The 16,668-nt window shown below is 36.2% G+C and overlaps 1 protein-coding gene across 2 annotated transcripts; it reads left to right on the top strand.

The window, feature by feature from the left end:
* The first annotated feature begins 11,497 nt into the window (after nt 1–11,497).
* Nucleotides 11,498–15,972, top strand: LOC113297391 (protein SCAI-like). 2 transcript variants are annotated; one of them, XM_026545840.1, is made up of 10 exons: nt 11,498–11,882; nt 12,265–12,376; nt 12,915–13,121; nt 13,553–13,789; nt 13,919–13,985; nt 14,091–14,318; nt 14,537–14,628; nt 15,059–15,247; nt 15,336–15,472; nt 15,569–15,972. In XM_026545840.1, exons 1-10 carry the CDS (start codon nt 11,776–11,778, stop codon nt 15,777–15,779), a joined length of 1,587 nt encoding a protein of 528 aa, XP_026401625.1. In that variant the 5' UTR covers nt 11,498–11,775; the 3' UTR covers nt 15,780–15,972. The 2 variants fall into 2 exon arrangements, with proteins under 2 accessions (XP_026401625.1, XP_026401624.1); XM_026545839.1 differs by having other exon boundaries at nt 11,983–12,376.
* Nucleotides 15,973–16,668: the final 696 nt, after the last annotated feature.

Below are 16,668 nucleotides of genomic sequence, written 5' to 3'. Positions count from 1 at the left end.
GAGATATGGTTGGAAATGAGCCAGAATACAGGCAGAAATCCACCGGATCGGTTGTGACCGAGTTGACTCACCGAGGTATGTCTCAGATGGAGTTGGACCAGGCTAATGGGTGGCTGAGATTTAGTTTTCGCAGTGTGCTAAGCTAGTTACGGGAATTGAACTGGAAGTGAACATAAAGGATATAAAAGCGAGAATTTCCCTATATGGGAGGAGAGCTTCTCTTCTATTTTTGCCTAGGGTTTGAACATGATAGTTTTATTGCTTCTTCTTGTTTATGAACTCCATGGATATGATTAGATAACTCTCTTTTGGTTAAGGAATAAGTTGGAATTCCAACCATGATATTTATGCAATGAATTAGTTTTGTCTCCATATTTTGTTGCTTATGATTCACTATTAATATTGTTATATGATTTGAATGCATGTTTAGTCGAGTCGCGAATCGGTTGAATTAGTTTTCATCTCTATTACTAGATTAGGATTTATTATACGCAAAAGTGATAGAATCCTGATTACAAGTAGCATGATTGTGATTATTGCTTGTAGTGATACATCCTCGTAGTCACATGTGAGTCATAACCTTTGTTAAAACGGATTAGTGCTTTTACACGTTCGTTTGCATTGATTAGCTTATTTCATAGAACTTAGTGCTCTTAGGGAGTTAAACTTAATTGTACTTTTACACTTTAGGTTGCTTTCTAGGTAGAATTCACATTCACATCTTTTAATGTGTTTGTTGATGACAAGAGAAAATTAGCGGGATATTCTTGTGATCAAGGTATCCTAGGACTTTTGATAAAAATTGAGATTAAATATCAATTCTAGTTATTGTTACAAATTCATGTTTGTGAATGAAAACTAATCCTTGACCAATATCTTCATCTTATTGATTTGCTTGTTTATTTCATTATTTTCTCTTAGTTTATTTTCCTTTATATAAAAATCAGAAATCCTCCCTTGTTTGTATAGGAAACCGAAACAATTTGACAACCTAGATCCTCTCTGTCGGAACGATCCTTTCTTACCCTTGCTATATTATATATTTTGAGTAGTGAGAAAGTAATTTATATTTGCACGGCTGACAACCGGTCAGCATACTGTGCTACATCCAGACAATGGTTAATTTTTCTAAACTCCCACTTCAATCATTGAAACATCCTTATAAGACGACAACATCTGTCTCACACAAACTATTAGCTTATAGTAATATTCAAGTGATCAAATGATCAATACGAAATATTCCAAGTCTACATCAAATGACTGTCTCACACAAATCATGTAAGATTTTTCAAGGAAATTTTCACATGATCATCTTTTGACTCATTATTTAGTTTCCAACAAACAAATTGATTCCAACTAAACTCGTCAAGAATAATGATGAATATAGCTAAAGCAAAAACATTCGAACACATATTTCGAGAAAGATATAAGCGAGTTAAACTCAGCTCGAAATATCAAATGTGTATAATGTGAAAGTCTATATAGCTATACGACTTAGTCTCCATAGGAGATAGAATAGAATGGACTTCTGAGTGATAGATAAGTTTTAGTCTCCACATACCTTTTGTTGGTGAAGTTTCTCCAAGCTCTCCTCAGTAGATCTTCATCTTCAATCGATGAACGCCGTGAAGTTTAAAGCTCAACTACACATTATATCCTAGTCGGAGACATAGTTATAAGTAGACTAGTAATCAAGACTAATAGTTTTGATCACGTAAACTTGACAAACAAGCTTGAGATATAAACGCTTGCGAGTTCGACCGAGCAGTGCTCTAACAACAATTTTCCAAGTTTGTAAGACTGGTATATACACTGTCTTATATCCGAATCTGCAGTAGTTATATATTTCTCTAAATCAATTCGAAACATTCCCGAATAAATGTTCATTAAGCTTAGTCATATTTCGAGAAGTTCCTTAACTTGGTAATTAGCTCTCGACTCGAAATTCTTAATATGCTTACGATAGTCTAATTAGTTACGCGACATCGTTTCATATGTAGAAAGATGAATATAACTTGAGAAATAGGTGGTTCAGTCTTCACTTACCTTTTGTTGAAGAAATTCTCCAAAGCTTCGGTTGATCTTTGCCTTCAAACTTTAGAACGCAATGATGACTGTCGTGATGTCTGTTTCTCAACTACACTTTTATCCTAATCCGAGACTTAACTAATTGTAGACTAGAAATCAAGATATAGTATTGACAACTAAATTTAACAACAAGCTTGAGATAGCAACACTTGTGAGTTCGACAGAGCAATGCTCTAACAAATATGACACGGGACGCTGGCCAAGTTGACTTGGCTAGTTGGCCTGACAACTTGGAAACTCGTCTACCATGCCATGCATAATTGGCGTTGGTACTTTGTTAGTACTCTGGAGTACACATAAAACACATTCAAGTAATTTGTCTTGTGAGTTCCTCTACTAGAAGTGATTTTCAATGTAACTTCGTATATTAAATAGTATGCTTTTAGTAATACTTTTATCTAAGAATAACATATAAGCTCATTATATGAACATTTATAATTCATATCATCAGTATACTCTGATTAATACATGATAATCGGTATGACCATGCATAAAATAACGAGAGTTCATGTTGGGTGAAGCTCTGAACTCTTGCAAGTATATATATATATATATACGGGAGAGTTACAAGGTCAATGTTGCCATTAGCTGGAAACGCATTCTCAATTCTCTTGCGGAATATAAAGTAGAAGTATGAATCTATAACTATGATGTTGGGTCAGGAATATATACATATTTATAAACATATATAGAATACTAAGAGTTCAGCTGGGTGAATTCTTAACACATATATATTTATATAGATATGTCTCTGATGCAGGTTCAGAGGCGATTTTACAAGTTTTTCCCTTGTCAAAAAAACCACTACCAATATCACTATTAGCGAGTGATACCAATTAAGTGATCCGACGTTAGGATTTGTTAATATCTTTTTGTTCTATATAGTATTACCCCCGTTAATATTGGTATCCCCTTTATAATCGTGGGAAAACTCTCGAGTATTATTCATCTACATAAAATGTCCAATGCATGGAGTAATTCACTTTTTAACAAGAAAATGAAAACATTTATTTAGATTTTTACTTTTCTAGGTCCCCTCTCTCCGCTTTCCTCGAAAGGAAAAAGAAAAACTAATATTCTTTAACTCTAAGCAAGGATTTTTAGTTCTTTGGGTTTTAATATTTACATTTACTTTATTTAGTTATTTCTTTTGAGTAGATTTTAGGGTTTACTTTTATTGTTTGCATTTTAAGTGCTTTTAGCCTTCACCATTAATGATGATTCTCTCCTTCGCCTTAACAATGATTTTATTTTACTTTCGTTATATTCATTTCATGAGTTTTTCAAGTACGACGACGATCTCTGGTCACCGGATCTTCAAATCTTCGGTTAAGATATGTAGCAACTCTTAATGAAGAAAAAAAATCTATCAAATGGTCGTCTCCCTTGAACACCATCCCGTGTCAGATTTAATTGGTTCCATCATGCTTGTTTTATGTAGTTCTTCTGATTTTTCCTTTCTCTTTACCTTGTCGGATTATTCAAATATGTACTACTTTAAGTATGTTTTTCTTGTTACAGTTTACTTCTTGACGTACTGGATATATGTAATTGACCTTCAACCGCAAACGTTCCATCCCCTTAATGCCCACTACTTTACCGTTCTTATTTTTTCTGCTAAATAATCAAATTATAATAAATATTAAATTCTTCAAAGTATCCTCCAATCTCCGACTTTGCTTCACTGAAACTTCGATCAACGGATAACACAAATTTATACAATTCGGATGAATAGTTAGATAGTGATATCACTCAAGACTTACAAATTAAATTTGATCAAAAAGTTGGGTTATCACAATTCAATAAATGTCAAGATGTCCTGAATATCCAGAAGAAAATGAAGTTACTTGTTGACTGATGAAGAAATAATTGAAAAATGTTAAGGGAACTAATAAAGATGGGTAAGAAGGTGATGAAAGTTTTACAATAGGATTAAATAATTTCTTGTTGAGCTATGAGAAAACAACACTATAAATTCTTACGATAATAAAAAATACTCCCTCTATTTTAAATAAAAAGATAATATCACTTTTCAATTTAGCCTATTTTTAGGCTGAAATGAAAAAGTGATAGTATTTCTTTTTTAAAAACGGAGGTAATATTACAGATGAAATTCAATGTGGTATTGATTTAATAAAAAAAAATGAAGACAATTGTATCATTTTAACATTGGATATAGGTATTACTAACTAATTCATTAAAAAGGAAGAAAACTAGTTTCTCTTTCTTCTCTCACCTCCTTCTCAAAAATCTAGAAAAACCCATCGTCTTCTTCCTCATTTGCTAAGATCTAGTCCTTTTGGGTCTAGATCCGAGCAAAAATTGTTTGTTTTTATGATCTATTTCGTTGTTTTTAATAAAAAAATCGTTATTAGGGCGATTATTTTTTTTTTCGTTATTAGAGTGATTTTATCCGCACTTTGATAGTGTTTTGTATAGATTTGTTCGTGATTTGGGTTTTGGATACAAGTACATCAGCGATTTGTGGAGGCAAGATCAAGTTCTTCTTCAACAAAATAATAGATCTAAGGTTTCCAGGCTTCTCGCTACGCATCAGTTTTTGGGCAAATCACTCCTCTCTCATAGAAGGATATCTTTTCTAGAAGAAAATCAATAAATATGGTCGAATTATGATTTCGAATACCATTCATTCTTCAATCTTTACATACAAGATTTGGGCGTTACCGTTGTGGATCGCTTTTTCTCTTTGCGATTTATTTGCGTTTTGCACCTTTCATTGTATTGTTTTCATGTTTATGATGTACTTGCTTCTTCTTAAAAACCATCATGTAAACGTTTCTTAATGGAATGAAATACTAATAGTTTGATTATCAAAATAAATAAATAATAAATAAATAAAATTGGATATATATATAGTGAATTATTAATTTATTTTTCATATGGGCCGGGTCTACATAGGTAATAAAAAATATATGATTTTATAATTTTAACGGATTATTAATTTGGCATGTTGTCCCTAACTCGGGACCGGTTAAAAATATTATTTAAGGGAGTTTATTAAATAATTGAGTATTAATTAATGGAGTTTCTATTGTATATATAATAAACTTTAATGATTCTGATATATTATATTAATTGATTTTGTTTGTTAGTGTATATCTAGTGAAGCCAGATGTAACCACTCATCCATTTTTGTTCATTTTAACCTCTGTTTTCATAGTGGAAAAACTGGTTTGATCATTCATGTGCACTGAAGAAAAAAAACTTTTTCCCATTACCATAGAAGATGGCCTTAGAGACCTGATAAACAATATCTTTCAGGATGACAAGTAAGTCACTTACAAGCATAAGATGGTTAAGATTACACCTCGTAAATATTATTTTTCTTTTCACGGATTACAAGGAAAAACGAAGAACTAAGAAGCCATCTCAGATGCCAAAACATCCACGATGCAAGAGGGAGGAGAAGATATTCAACAACTTGAAACCTTGTTTGTGAGAGAATATTGAGCCAGAAAATAAGCAACGTCGCTACCCTCTCGTTTGATGAAACATAAATATGTACTTGCGAAATTAATAGTGAGTCTATTTCTATCATCTAGGATTGGTCTGTGTTACCAGTGTGGATCTTGGAATGGTCCTTTATAGCAACAACTACTAGCTGGGCATCACCTTCAATAACACATTTATTCAAATGATTGTCCAGAGTAAACTGTGTGCCATGAAAAAAGACCATGGTTTACGCTGCCAAAGGATTATCTTCTCTGAAATGTACAATGGCGCAACTCACGAAACTTTTGGAACTGTTTCTATCCACAACTTCAGTAACACACTTTTTCCATCTCGACACCCGACATCAATATTAAGCTTGGCAATCCCATTTTCAGGGTGGTTGCCAAGTGCGGAAAACGAATCCTTGTTTAGAGCTTGAACAAACTTCCCAAAAATGCTGGCAACTTCATGGATGATGATTGGGATGTAGAGCTTAATTCCTTCAAACATAAGTTTGTTTCTATTTTACCACCAACACCAAAGAAGGCATCACACTTGTTGAAGCTCAATCCCCTGTCTTTACCATATAATAAATTGAGCAACATCTTGTTAATGTTTTGAATGTTAAGCTCATGAGTTTTACTTCCCAGAGAAAACGCAACAAAAAGGTTTGGATTGTGGGGAAATCAAAGAATAAGTGATTAATAGTCTCATCAGATTCACCACACATTCTGCAAGTTTTGTCGAAGTTGATGATAAATTTACCAATCTTAATAAGTACTTCTAGCCCATTGTGAAAGAGTCTCCAGATAAAGAACTGCACTTTTGGAGGAATAACTTTGACATTCCAAAACCTTTTCCACTCAAAAAAGTTGTTACGGTCAGTCGAGCTTGTACCTCTATAATCACTTAGGAGCTTGTGACAACTTTTAATAGTGAATATGCCTTTCTTGTTGAGAATCCACAAAATCTTGCCTTCGCCTAGCTCTTTAGGAATGTAGATGTATTTGATGCACTGATTTTCCATGTAAAATAACTGAGAATGCATAAGATCCATATTTCAACTATTTCCTTGAGTATCAATTAGACTCCTGATGAGTGCTAAAAAGTGCATATTTCTATATATTTTTCTTGGTATTTAACTCATCTTTTGTGCATTAATTCTACATTTTATCCCATATTCTGTATTTTCTTTGTTTTCAAGAATAAATATTTTTCTTACTTAATTTTGCATTTTTAGGTAATAAATAAAGTTTGGATGAATAGCAGAGCGGAAAAGAGCAGAAAAGTAGTGAAAAGCCGGGAGAAATTACGCAAGGAAGCCGCGAAGAATGTTGTGCACAAGACCAAAAGGCTAGCAATGGGCTTAACAAGGAAGAGATTGTTCTCACAAGAAGAAATGGGCTCAGAATTATCCCAAGCCCAACTTATCTCCCAAGCCAAATAACAAGACCCAAAGCCCATTCTCCTGTAGCCGTCAGATTGGATCCATCTACATCCAATGGTCGCAGCATCGTCAGTGCATCGAGGTCTGAAGATCCTGCTTCACACTACAGCACCTAACTCCATCTGGTGCCGTTAAATTCGTTGTATCTCGCAATCCAACGGTCGCTTAATCCAGTATCCTTGACGCCGTTCGATTCCTTCCAAATTCCACCATCCACCGCTCAGATTCGCCGAACATCGAACTCGATGATCTCGCTACACACCATAGTGACCGAACCCTATGACCTAGCCAAACAGCCCCTTCTTCCCATTCTATCGACTTCCTCCTTCTTCTCCATCCCTCTGCAGAGAAACTACCACCACCACCATACCTCACCTGCTACTTCCATCATCCATCGCTCCTGTCACCACCATTTCTACCACCAACTCCTCTGTCTCAATCACCTATACATCCCCCTACTCTCTAGCCATCTATTACATCAGCCCATCACCCCTCTTTCTCGCTGGAACCCTAGGCGTGAAGAGTTGATGAGATAGATGAGGCTATAGATTGAAATTGAGGGCAGAGAAGGATCGAGAGAGAAGAGAAGAGGCATGGGTCACCACCAATTCAGCGGATTTGGTGATTAAATTTCGGATTTTCAAAACCCTAATTTCAAAATTAGGGTTCACAAAAATTGGGTATTTTGTATGTTATAAATAGAGAGTGTGTAGAGCAATTTAAGGGTGTTCTTGGGCTAGCCGAGATTCCCCCAAAATTGGGTTAGTTTAGGTTTAATTTCAGTTCTTAAATTTCAATTAGATTTCAATTTAGGGTTTCAATTTTAATTTCAAGTTCTGTTAAATTCTGTCACTTTTTATTGCAATTTGTGTTTTAATTTTAAGTTCCTGTTAATGTGCTTGTTTTAATTTCATGTTTTAATTTCCTGTTTTCATATCCTGTTTGTCTCCTGTTAAATGTGCTCCTGTTAAAATTGTTGCTCCTGTTTAATCATGTGTTCTGTTAATGTGTGTTGTTACTGTTAGATGTTGTTTACATGTGTCCTGTTTAATGTTAATGCATGTTTAGTTCCATGTAATGTTAATATACCCGTTTTGTGATACATGTGAAGTGATAGAATGCTAGGCTAGAAACCTTTGAAGCACTGAATTGATTGAGTAATGGAAGAAATCAGTGCTCATAGCAAGCTGATTATCTTTCCATTCCATTTGTATGCTTAGGATGCATTGTTTTGATTGAGCAATGGGAGAAATTAGTGCTCATAGCAAGCTAATTCCCTTTCCATTCCATTTGTATGCCTAGAGCCACTGCCTTGGCCTTGCATTGTCATCACTGTTAGCTTCACCATCTTCCCTGCCCTTGGCTTAGGTCTTGGTTCCATTGTTCATTGCTTGTAGTTTCCCTTGCTTTTGTGCTGTCTGTCACCTTCCATTGTTTCCTGTTAACTGCCTTTGTGCCTCATTGCCACTGTTACCTTGGATTAGTGCCACCATTACTTCACTGCCATCCCTTCCACTGCTGTTGCTTCCCCTGCTGTTGCTGCTGTTGCTGCAGCTGCTGTTGCTGCAGCTGGTTAAGGCCTAAGTCCTACTGCTGCTGCTGCTTCCTCTTCAAAGCTCAAGTTCAGTCCACTAAAGGCTCAGTTCTCAGTTCAAGACCAAGCCCAGGTTTGAACCAAAAGTTGAAGCCCACTGTCCATTGTTTGTACAAACTGAAGCCCAGTTCATTAAGGCTCACAGCCCAGTTCATTAAGGCCCAGCCACAGTTTAGGTTAAGGCTCAAAGCCCAATTCAGTCAACTGTGGGCTTAATCCAAAAGCCTGAACTCAATTAAAGGCCCAATCCAATTCAGGCTTAATCAAAAGCCTAATTCAAGAACTCAAAGGCCCAAAGCACAATCATAACCCATTGGTTACCAAAATCCATTGGTACCCAAAGCCCAACAATAGCAACTAGAACCCAAAATAGCTAAACACTCCAAAACACACCCAGTCTCTGTGGATCGACCCGTACTTGCACGAGCTACAACTGACGACCGTGCACTTGCGGTATTACTGTAGGCCCGCGTTTTATTACGCTTAATTTTATACACATCTCCGGGCCCACCAAGTTTTTGGTGCCGTTGCCGGGGAACATTTTGCATTTAAATATAATATCTTTGAGGCCTACCAACTCCCCCTTTAGTAGTATTCTGAATGGATCCACCGGTTTGGACAGGTTTAGCTTCATGAGGTGTCTAATGGACAACATATCACTTCATGTTTATGAACATAAATTGGGTTGTTTGCATCCCCAAACACTGTTACCTTTAAGATATTTATCTTCTAGAATAATAGTCCACATGCCATCTTTTTAAGATAAGAACCTCCACACCAGTTTGCTTATTTGCGCCTTATTAATATCATCTAGGTTTCCCAGTCCTAAACCACCATTTTATTTGTGAAGATTGAGTTTATTCCAGAGAATGAAGTGCTACTTCTGTTGATCCTTATTGTGACCCCATCAAAAAAACTTATAATCCTGGTCATCTTAGCCAACATATTCTTAGGATTTAAGAAAGTAGCCATACGTAATAGGGAGAGATGAGGGCCAACATACCTTGAATAAACATTATTCATCTTGCGTAATTTAGGAAACTTGCCTTTTCCATCCAGTCATCTTGGTCTTTATTTTTTCCTCCAAAAAATTGAAAGAAGCAGCAACCTTGTCGAATTTAAGAAGATAAACACCAAGGTATTTTTCATTCCCATGCATGATCTTGAGGCCGAGCATATCGACATACTTTCTTTGATCCTCTGAGTTGACACCTTTGCTGAAATGAATGGAAAACTTTTGGAAATTTGTTTCTACCCAGACCAACTTGAGTAGAAAAATAGTACATCTTGCAGAGTGTTGAAGGTATTTTTATTAAGGACCCCAAAGAACATACGATCATCCAAAAACATAAGGTGCCTAACAACAGGTGCAAATTTGTTAATTTTATAGCTATTATACAAATTGGCCTCTTCCATTTTTTCATAAGCCAAGACAGACCTTGGGAAAGTAAAATAAACAAATACGGGGAAGGGGGAACCTTGTCTAATCCCTCTTTTAGCATAGAAGAAGTCTTCCGGATGCCCATTCACTAGGACAGAAAACGAGGCAGAACTGGCACAATTCATGTAAAGAATTAGCAAAGGTCCATTTATACTCACTCCCATGAGCATATGTCTGAGAAAGTTTCAATCTACTATGTCATAAGCTTTACTTATGTCAAGTTTGAGTGCAAAAGGGCCTATGAAAGAGTGAGAGTACTTCATGGCGTGGACAAGCTCCTTCGCAGTACCTTCCGGGGTTGATGACGGATTGGTTTTTAGCTACCATTTTATCCACGAGGGTCCCAATTCTCTTAGCAATCAGTTCAGTAACAATTTTATACAACACATTGCATGGAGCAATGGGTCTAAAGTCTACTGGAGTGCTAGGGTGTTTACGTTTTGAGATGAAAACTAAGTTGGTGTGGTTCACGCCTTTTGGGAGAGTGCCAGAAGTAAAACAATTTTTTATGAGAGAGATTACCTCATTTCCAACTATATCCAACATCTTCTGGAAAAAAGATAGTCTGGTAGTCGTCGGGTCCAGGTGCACTCAGATCGCCAATGTGATTGAGAGTATTGTAGATATCCTCTTCAGTGGGCACTCTCTATAACTGCTCCATTTCTTTAGCAAAGATGTTGTTGTTAACAGGAAAAAAATCTGGTGCAAATGGGATGTTTGGGTCTTGCTGAAACATCATTTTGAAGTGAGAAGTGGGATCTTGAGCAACCACCTCCTCATTAGTTGTCCACCCATCATTATCCCGTTTTAAAGCAGATACGTAATTCTTCCTCCTTCTCTATTGGATAAACAAAGTGGAAAATCTTATTATTCCTATCCACTTCTGGAATCCATTTAGAGTGATTAACAATAGATTTCGGCTACCAAAAAATTTGGCATTAGGAAATTGTTTGTTGTGTTCAATGTAGTCAATTCCAGATTTCGGTCTGTCTAGGTTGGGACCGAGACATTCGGACAACTTTATCTCAGAAAGATTCTCGGTTGAAATCTCAGAGTAACTACCGAAATTTCATTTTTGAATTTATACCTAAAATATGTATATCAAACATTTTTCACATATAAATATAATAAAATACCATCAATTTTTATAAAAAAGAAAAACAAATCGTCATTTGAAATAGTAAAAAACCAAAATCCATACCAATTTCAAATACTTCAGCCGAGATTTCTGATCAATTCCAGGAGAATCAACCGAAATTCAACCAAAAATCCCGGATAACTCCGGCCAAATTCCGTCCCGGCAAACTTAAATATTCCTTAAACGCCGAAATTGGAATTTCCTGCGGAATCTCGGTCATTTCCGCCGAGATTAACCACATTGGTTGTGTTGCAAGAGGTCAAACATTCGGGAATTAGTCAAATTATGGACCGGTTAGAAACTGAAAGCGAGGGCGAGAACGGTGTGTGGTGTGTGGATACCCTTCATCACGTTTAAGAGAAAAGGGTTAACTCGGTCATGCGGATCCGCTATTTCAAGAAAAAGAAACTCGATTCTTTGTAATTTGACACCGAATCCAATATTTCTCATACTTTCCTTGTCCAATCCAACTCCATAAATCACAAAACACTCCATTTCAGTAGATCGTCCGTGGTAGTTCGAATTGAGTTATTCCAATTCCATTCAATCTAACCCTAAGGCAATTTTCTCGGCAATTAAAAATTCATTTTTCATCGGGAAAAAAATCAATTTTAATGGCGCAAAACAACATTCCAATTAGTGAAGTGTACTGGGCACTAGTTGATAAAGCTGATAGAAAATTCTCTATGATTAGAGATTTACCTTTCTATGGTGGAACCAGGTAAAGTAAAACCCTTGTTTTTGTATTTTTATTTATTTTTGTTTGATTTTTTTTTTTCATTTAATTTGTGTATTAAAAGTTTGAATCTTGTTGTTTCTAGGTATGATTCATATTTTCACAAAGTATTCAAAGTATATACACAACTATGGAAATTTCAACAGGAGAATAGGCAAAAACTAGTTGAAGCAGGATTGAAAAGATGGGAAATAGGAGAAATAGCTTCTCGGATAGCTCAGTTATATTATGGACAATATCTTCGATCAAGTGAAGCTAATTATTTATCTGAATCATATATTTTTTATGAAGCTATTGTGAGTAGAGAATATTTTAAAGATGGACCATTGTCGTCGCAGGATACTAATTTAGTTAATAAACAATTCAGATGTTTAGCTAGGTTTTTGATTGTTTCTTTGGTTTTGAATCGGAGGGAGATGGTTAATCATCTTGTTAATCAGCTTAAATTATTGGTTGAGGAGTGCAAAAGAACTTTTCAGGTAATCATTTTATCTTTAAATTCTTAAATCCTTTCAAATTTATTGCTTTTGAATATTCATCTAGTAAGTAGAATATAGATGGTTGTTCATATCTGTGCTGTTGTTGAGTGTCTATATGATCGTAAAACTCCTTGCCTCTGATGAAACCATGCGTAGTGAAATACTTACCTTAAATGTTAAAGCATGTGGTGATGTTACTATGTGAGGCCACTGGGACTCGGACCCAATGGTCCAAAGCTCAAAGTATGCTGCAGTCTGCGTGCAAAGGGAAAATTTGATTAGTTAGAGAGATAGTGGTTAGGGATAACGAGAGATCTCTCCATACACAGGCTGACTGTTAATTTTACGTTTACAGTATGGATAAAATGCAGGAAGGAATATGTTACTGTACATAATCATATTTTGATGATTCCATAACCATTTCTCAAAGTCATACTGCTTGCTCCTATAGTATATATGAATTCCGATAAAACATTTCTACCAGGGTGTGTATTTATGATCAGGACTGATGATAAAATTGGTGTGATTGTGTTTCCAGGAATCTGACTTCAAAGAGTGGAGGCAGGTGCTTCACGAAATTGCTAGGTTTTTAAAGTATGATACGCCATTTTTGAATATCAGGCCTTTAAGATACAGTATGATCCTTGATCCAAATCCTGATTCTTTACCACATGTAACTTCATGGGAAGGTAGACGAAATCTCAGACTACGAGAAGCAATAGTTAGCAGCTACCATCATAACGAGGTAGCTGCTAGTACAAAATTTGTGTGATTATATTGATTGTTTGCACTTGTTTCTTATTATTACTTTTATTTATCTGGTTAAGTATATCAGCCAAGTACAAAATTTGGATTCCGTAGTTAGTTATAAGGCAAAAGATGATACTGCCTTCAGCCAATGAATCACCTTAGGTGAAAACAGTAGCTCGTGAAGTGGGTTGTGCTGTAGGATAACTACTTTATCCCCATAAGATGACGTCACACTGTCTTCACTGATATCATCATTATGGTCATATTGTTTTATTTTATTTTATTTTATTCCATTTCATTTTATTTTTTTTGCTCTAACTTGAACTTTTCTTTCAATAATACTTAGATCACTCACCTTATTTACTTAAATGGATTCATATTGCTGACCTTTTTCTTTTTTTATGCAATTCGTCTGACTTACTTCAGGTCAAGTTCACCGAACTCACGTTGGATACTTTCAGGATGCTTCAGTGTCTCGAGTGGGAACCTAGTGGGTCCTTTTACCAGGCAGGGGCATCTACTGGAGGGAATGGCATCAGCAGTGGTCAAAATGGACAAGGTTCTAACCGTCCTAATTACTCACAAGACATTACAGATCCACTGTTGCCACCAAATCCACGGAAAGCGATCCTGTATCATCCTGCAGTTACACATTTTATTGCTGTGAGTCTGGCAGTATGCCATGTTCTGTAATTTGTATTTATTTTTAAGATTACTGCTGTTATCTTTTTGGACTACTGATGTTAGCTCTACAAAGTGCCCGTCAGTTTTGACGTATTTTCCTTTGGACAGGTCCTGGCTACAATAATCGAGGACCTTCCTCCTGATGGCATCCTTTTGATCTATCTATCAGCATCAGGTTAAATGATTTTAATGTGGTTTCTCCCATCTCCTATTTTTTATTCAGTCTTATCTACGTTCTGCTTACGATGTTGGCATCTCTGTGTCACTGGAAACACTACAGGAAAACGTGGACAGGGTGTTTCTTCACCACTAAGCGCGGGAGCTATTGAGAATGCTTCTGAAAGCACTGTGAAGAATTTCCAATCTCATGACATGGCCTCTGATATACAGTGCAGTTCTACATCAACCTCTCAGCACAACATTCCAACCCACTCTTATAGCCAATGCAATGACAATAACAAACACAATCATCCAGGTTGCCTATGGATGGGTTCTCGTGGAACTGGAGGTATTGTCTCCTCTCAGGGATAAGATATCCCTTATTGCACCTTTTTAACTTGTAGATGTTAATATTGGGGATTCATCAACAAGGGAAATAAAAATAGAATTCTGCAGATAGGTACTGTTTGTCAGCTTATATGATTTGTGTGTCTTACTACTCACATTTTTTTCTTCAAGAGCTTTATATAAATGTGTTATTTTTGAAACCTAAACCATCTTTTTCAGGTTCAAACTGCATATGCCCATCTGACTTAATTCCTTTCACAAGAAGGCCTCTTTTTTTAATTATTGACAGCGATAGCAGTCACTCTTTCAAGGCAGGTTTGTCAACTCTAATATGAGCGGTCGATGTTATCTTTCTCGTGATCTTGTGCTTAAAAGTATTATCATAGTATAGTAAGTATAGACTTTTGTGCATCACAAGTATCTGTGACCAATTAAATTAAAATGAAGGCGTAGGCTGTGAGTTATAACTTATAAATTTGCTCCCACAAACAATAACTCTGACATGAATATAAAGTTAAGGATGCCCGAGTTAAGAATTTCTTATCATTAAAGAAATATGCTGAGCATTACTTAGCCTTTTCTAGCAAGTAGATGTAAGGCCTAAACATCCTTTCCTGGCAATCCTGATAAACTGATTTTCGTAGTTAATAACTTAAGACTTAACTTTGATCTTTTATTCTAGTATTAATATTTCAGTCTCGCTTAGTTGCTAATATTGACACGTGAATCCAATAAATGTAGACTTTGCGAGGGGCAGAAATGGGAGAGCCATCTGCACTGCTTCTTTCCCCAATTTCTCCATCTCCAGCTACCACTGTGCCATTTGATTCCTCTGGGCACTCAGGTGGAAATCAGTTCACTATGTTCTTAACTGCCCCTCTTCAAGCATTTTGCCGGTTGGTTGGTCTTTCTGGGTCTAATATTGACATGGTAACTTTAACTTCATTTCTCTCTCTAGTGTTAAAAAGTTTGTTGACATTGTGGCTGAGATGTCTATATGGATTGACATATATATCAGGATGCGTATAACGAGGCAGATAAGTTGCTCACGTTATCATTGAGTGCATGGGGATCAACCTTGGCAACATCGGACACACTTGATCCAGTTTGGGCTCAAATCTTATGTGATCCCTTCCTCAGGAGAATTCTTGTGAGGTAACGAGTTATTTTTAGTTGCCTAATATCTCAAGGTTTTTAGAGATCAAAACAGAAATTCGAGTTGCAGTGTTAACTTACACTTAACCTTAACAGGTTCACATTTTGCCGAGCTGTACTTGCACTTTATGCACCAACTTTCAACAACAAGGAATTCGTTCCAGACTGTTTACCTCACCTTCCTGATTCCGTCCTACCAATGACCAAGGCTTCTCAAACTGCAATTCTACAAATTGCTCACACTTTCGGCGTAGCCAACCAATTCAGATTCACTGAAGGAATTTCAGCCCCTGAAAACGGGATTTGAAATATAAAAGCATTTGTTTTCCCCTTTTCTGTGTTTATTGTAAATTCTGGTAGGGAGTTGTCCCTGTTTTTACCCCATTTTCCTTAGGGTGCATGCTGGTAACAATCTTTGGTGTTCATCCATTCAGGAAAAATAATTGTGCAGAAATCCTGAAGTATATGAAAGTTATGGGTACTCTTGGAGTTGAGCTTAATTTCTGTGTATAGGTGTTTGTAGGGATGAAAGATTGGTCCCAAAATCACATGATTTATAAAGGGGATACCAGTTCTATTAAGTGCTGATACCGTTTCATATAGGACAAAAAAATCCCGCCGATCCTGGCCGTTGGATCGATGAAATGAAAAAATTGGTCCCAGCACTTAGTAGGACTGGTATCCCCTTTTATAAATCGTGCAAAATCATTATGTGTAAGTGAAAGCTATAGTCCTACACATCAATTTACATACCCGGAGGTCCAATTACCATACTTTTGTAACGGGTCAGTCCTTGTCCATAATTTATTTTTCTAATGGAAAAATTGGTCCCTGATTTAAAATTCAAGTTATCATCACATTTTCTCTCGGTCCTCTGCCAACTCTTGTCAGCTAAATCTTAGTAGGTTTTTTTTTTTTTTAATACCAATTCTTTCTTTCATCATCTTCTATTTTGGTGTTGTCTTAACCTATTTCTCATCCCCACTTTCCTTAGATCCCATCTCGACTACACAAACCAGATTTTGTATAATTTATTAGGTAAACAAAACTCACCCTAAATCCCACCTCATCCACCACCGTCATCTTCTTCCCTCTTCTCTCTCGAATCTCTAAATCTATCTAACCTATATATCATTACCAACCTCTATAGCCTATGCCAACAACACACAGACACCTTATACGTTACATCTCTATTA

The sequence above is a fragment of the Papaver somniferum genome, chromosome 7 (genome assembly GCF_003573695.1).
Source record: "Papaver somniferum cultivar HN1 chromosome 7, ASM357369v1, whole genome shotgun sequence".
NCBI classification, from domain to species: Eukaryota; Viridiplantae; Streptophyta; class Magnoliopsida; order Ranunculales; family Papaveraceae; genus Papaver; species Papaver somniferum.
Note: the sequence above shows the minus strand (reverse complement) of the source record. Positions and strands in the feature narration are given on the sequence as shown.

Excerpts from the sequence above, each read along its gene's own strand:
- LOC113297391 (XM_026545839.1), top strand. The coding sequence starts at position 11,776 with ATGGCGCAAAACAACATTCCAATTAGTGAAGTGTACTGGGCACTAGTT. Across the intron at positions 13,122-13,552 it reads GCAGCTACCATCATAACGAG|GTCAAGTTCACCGAACTCAC; the intron begins GTAGCTGCTAGT and ends GACTTACTTCAG. Across the intron at positions 15,473-15,568 it reads CTCAGGAGAATTCTTGTGAG|GTTCACATTTTGCCGAGCTG; the intron begins GTAACGAGTTAT and ends TAACCTTAACAG.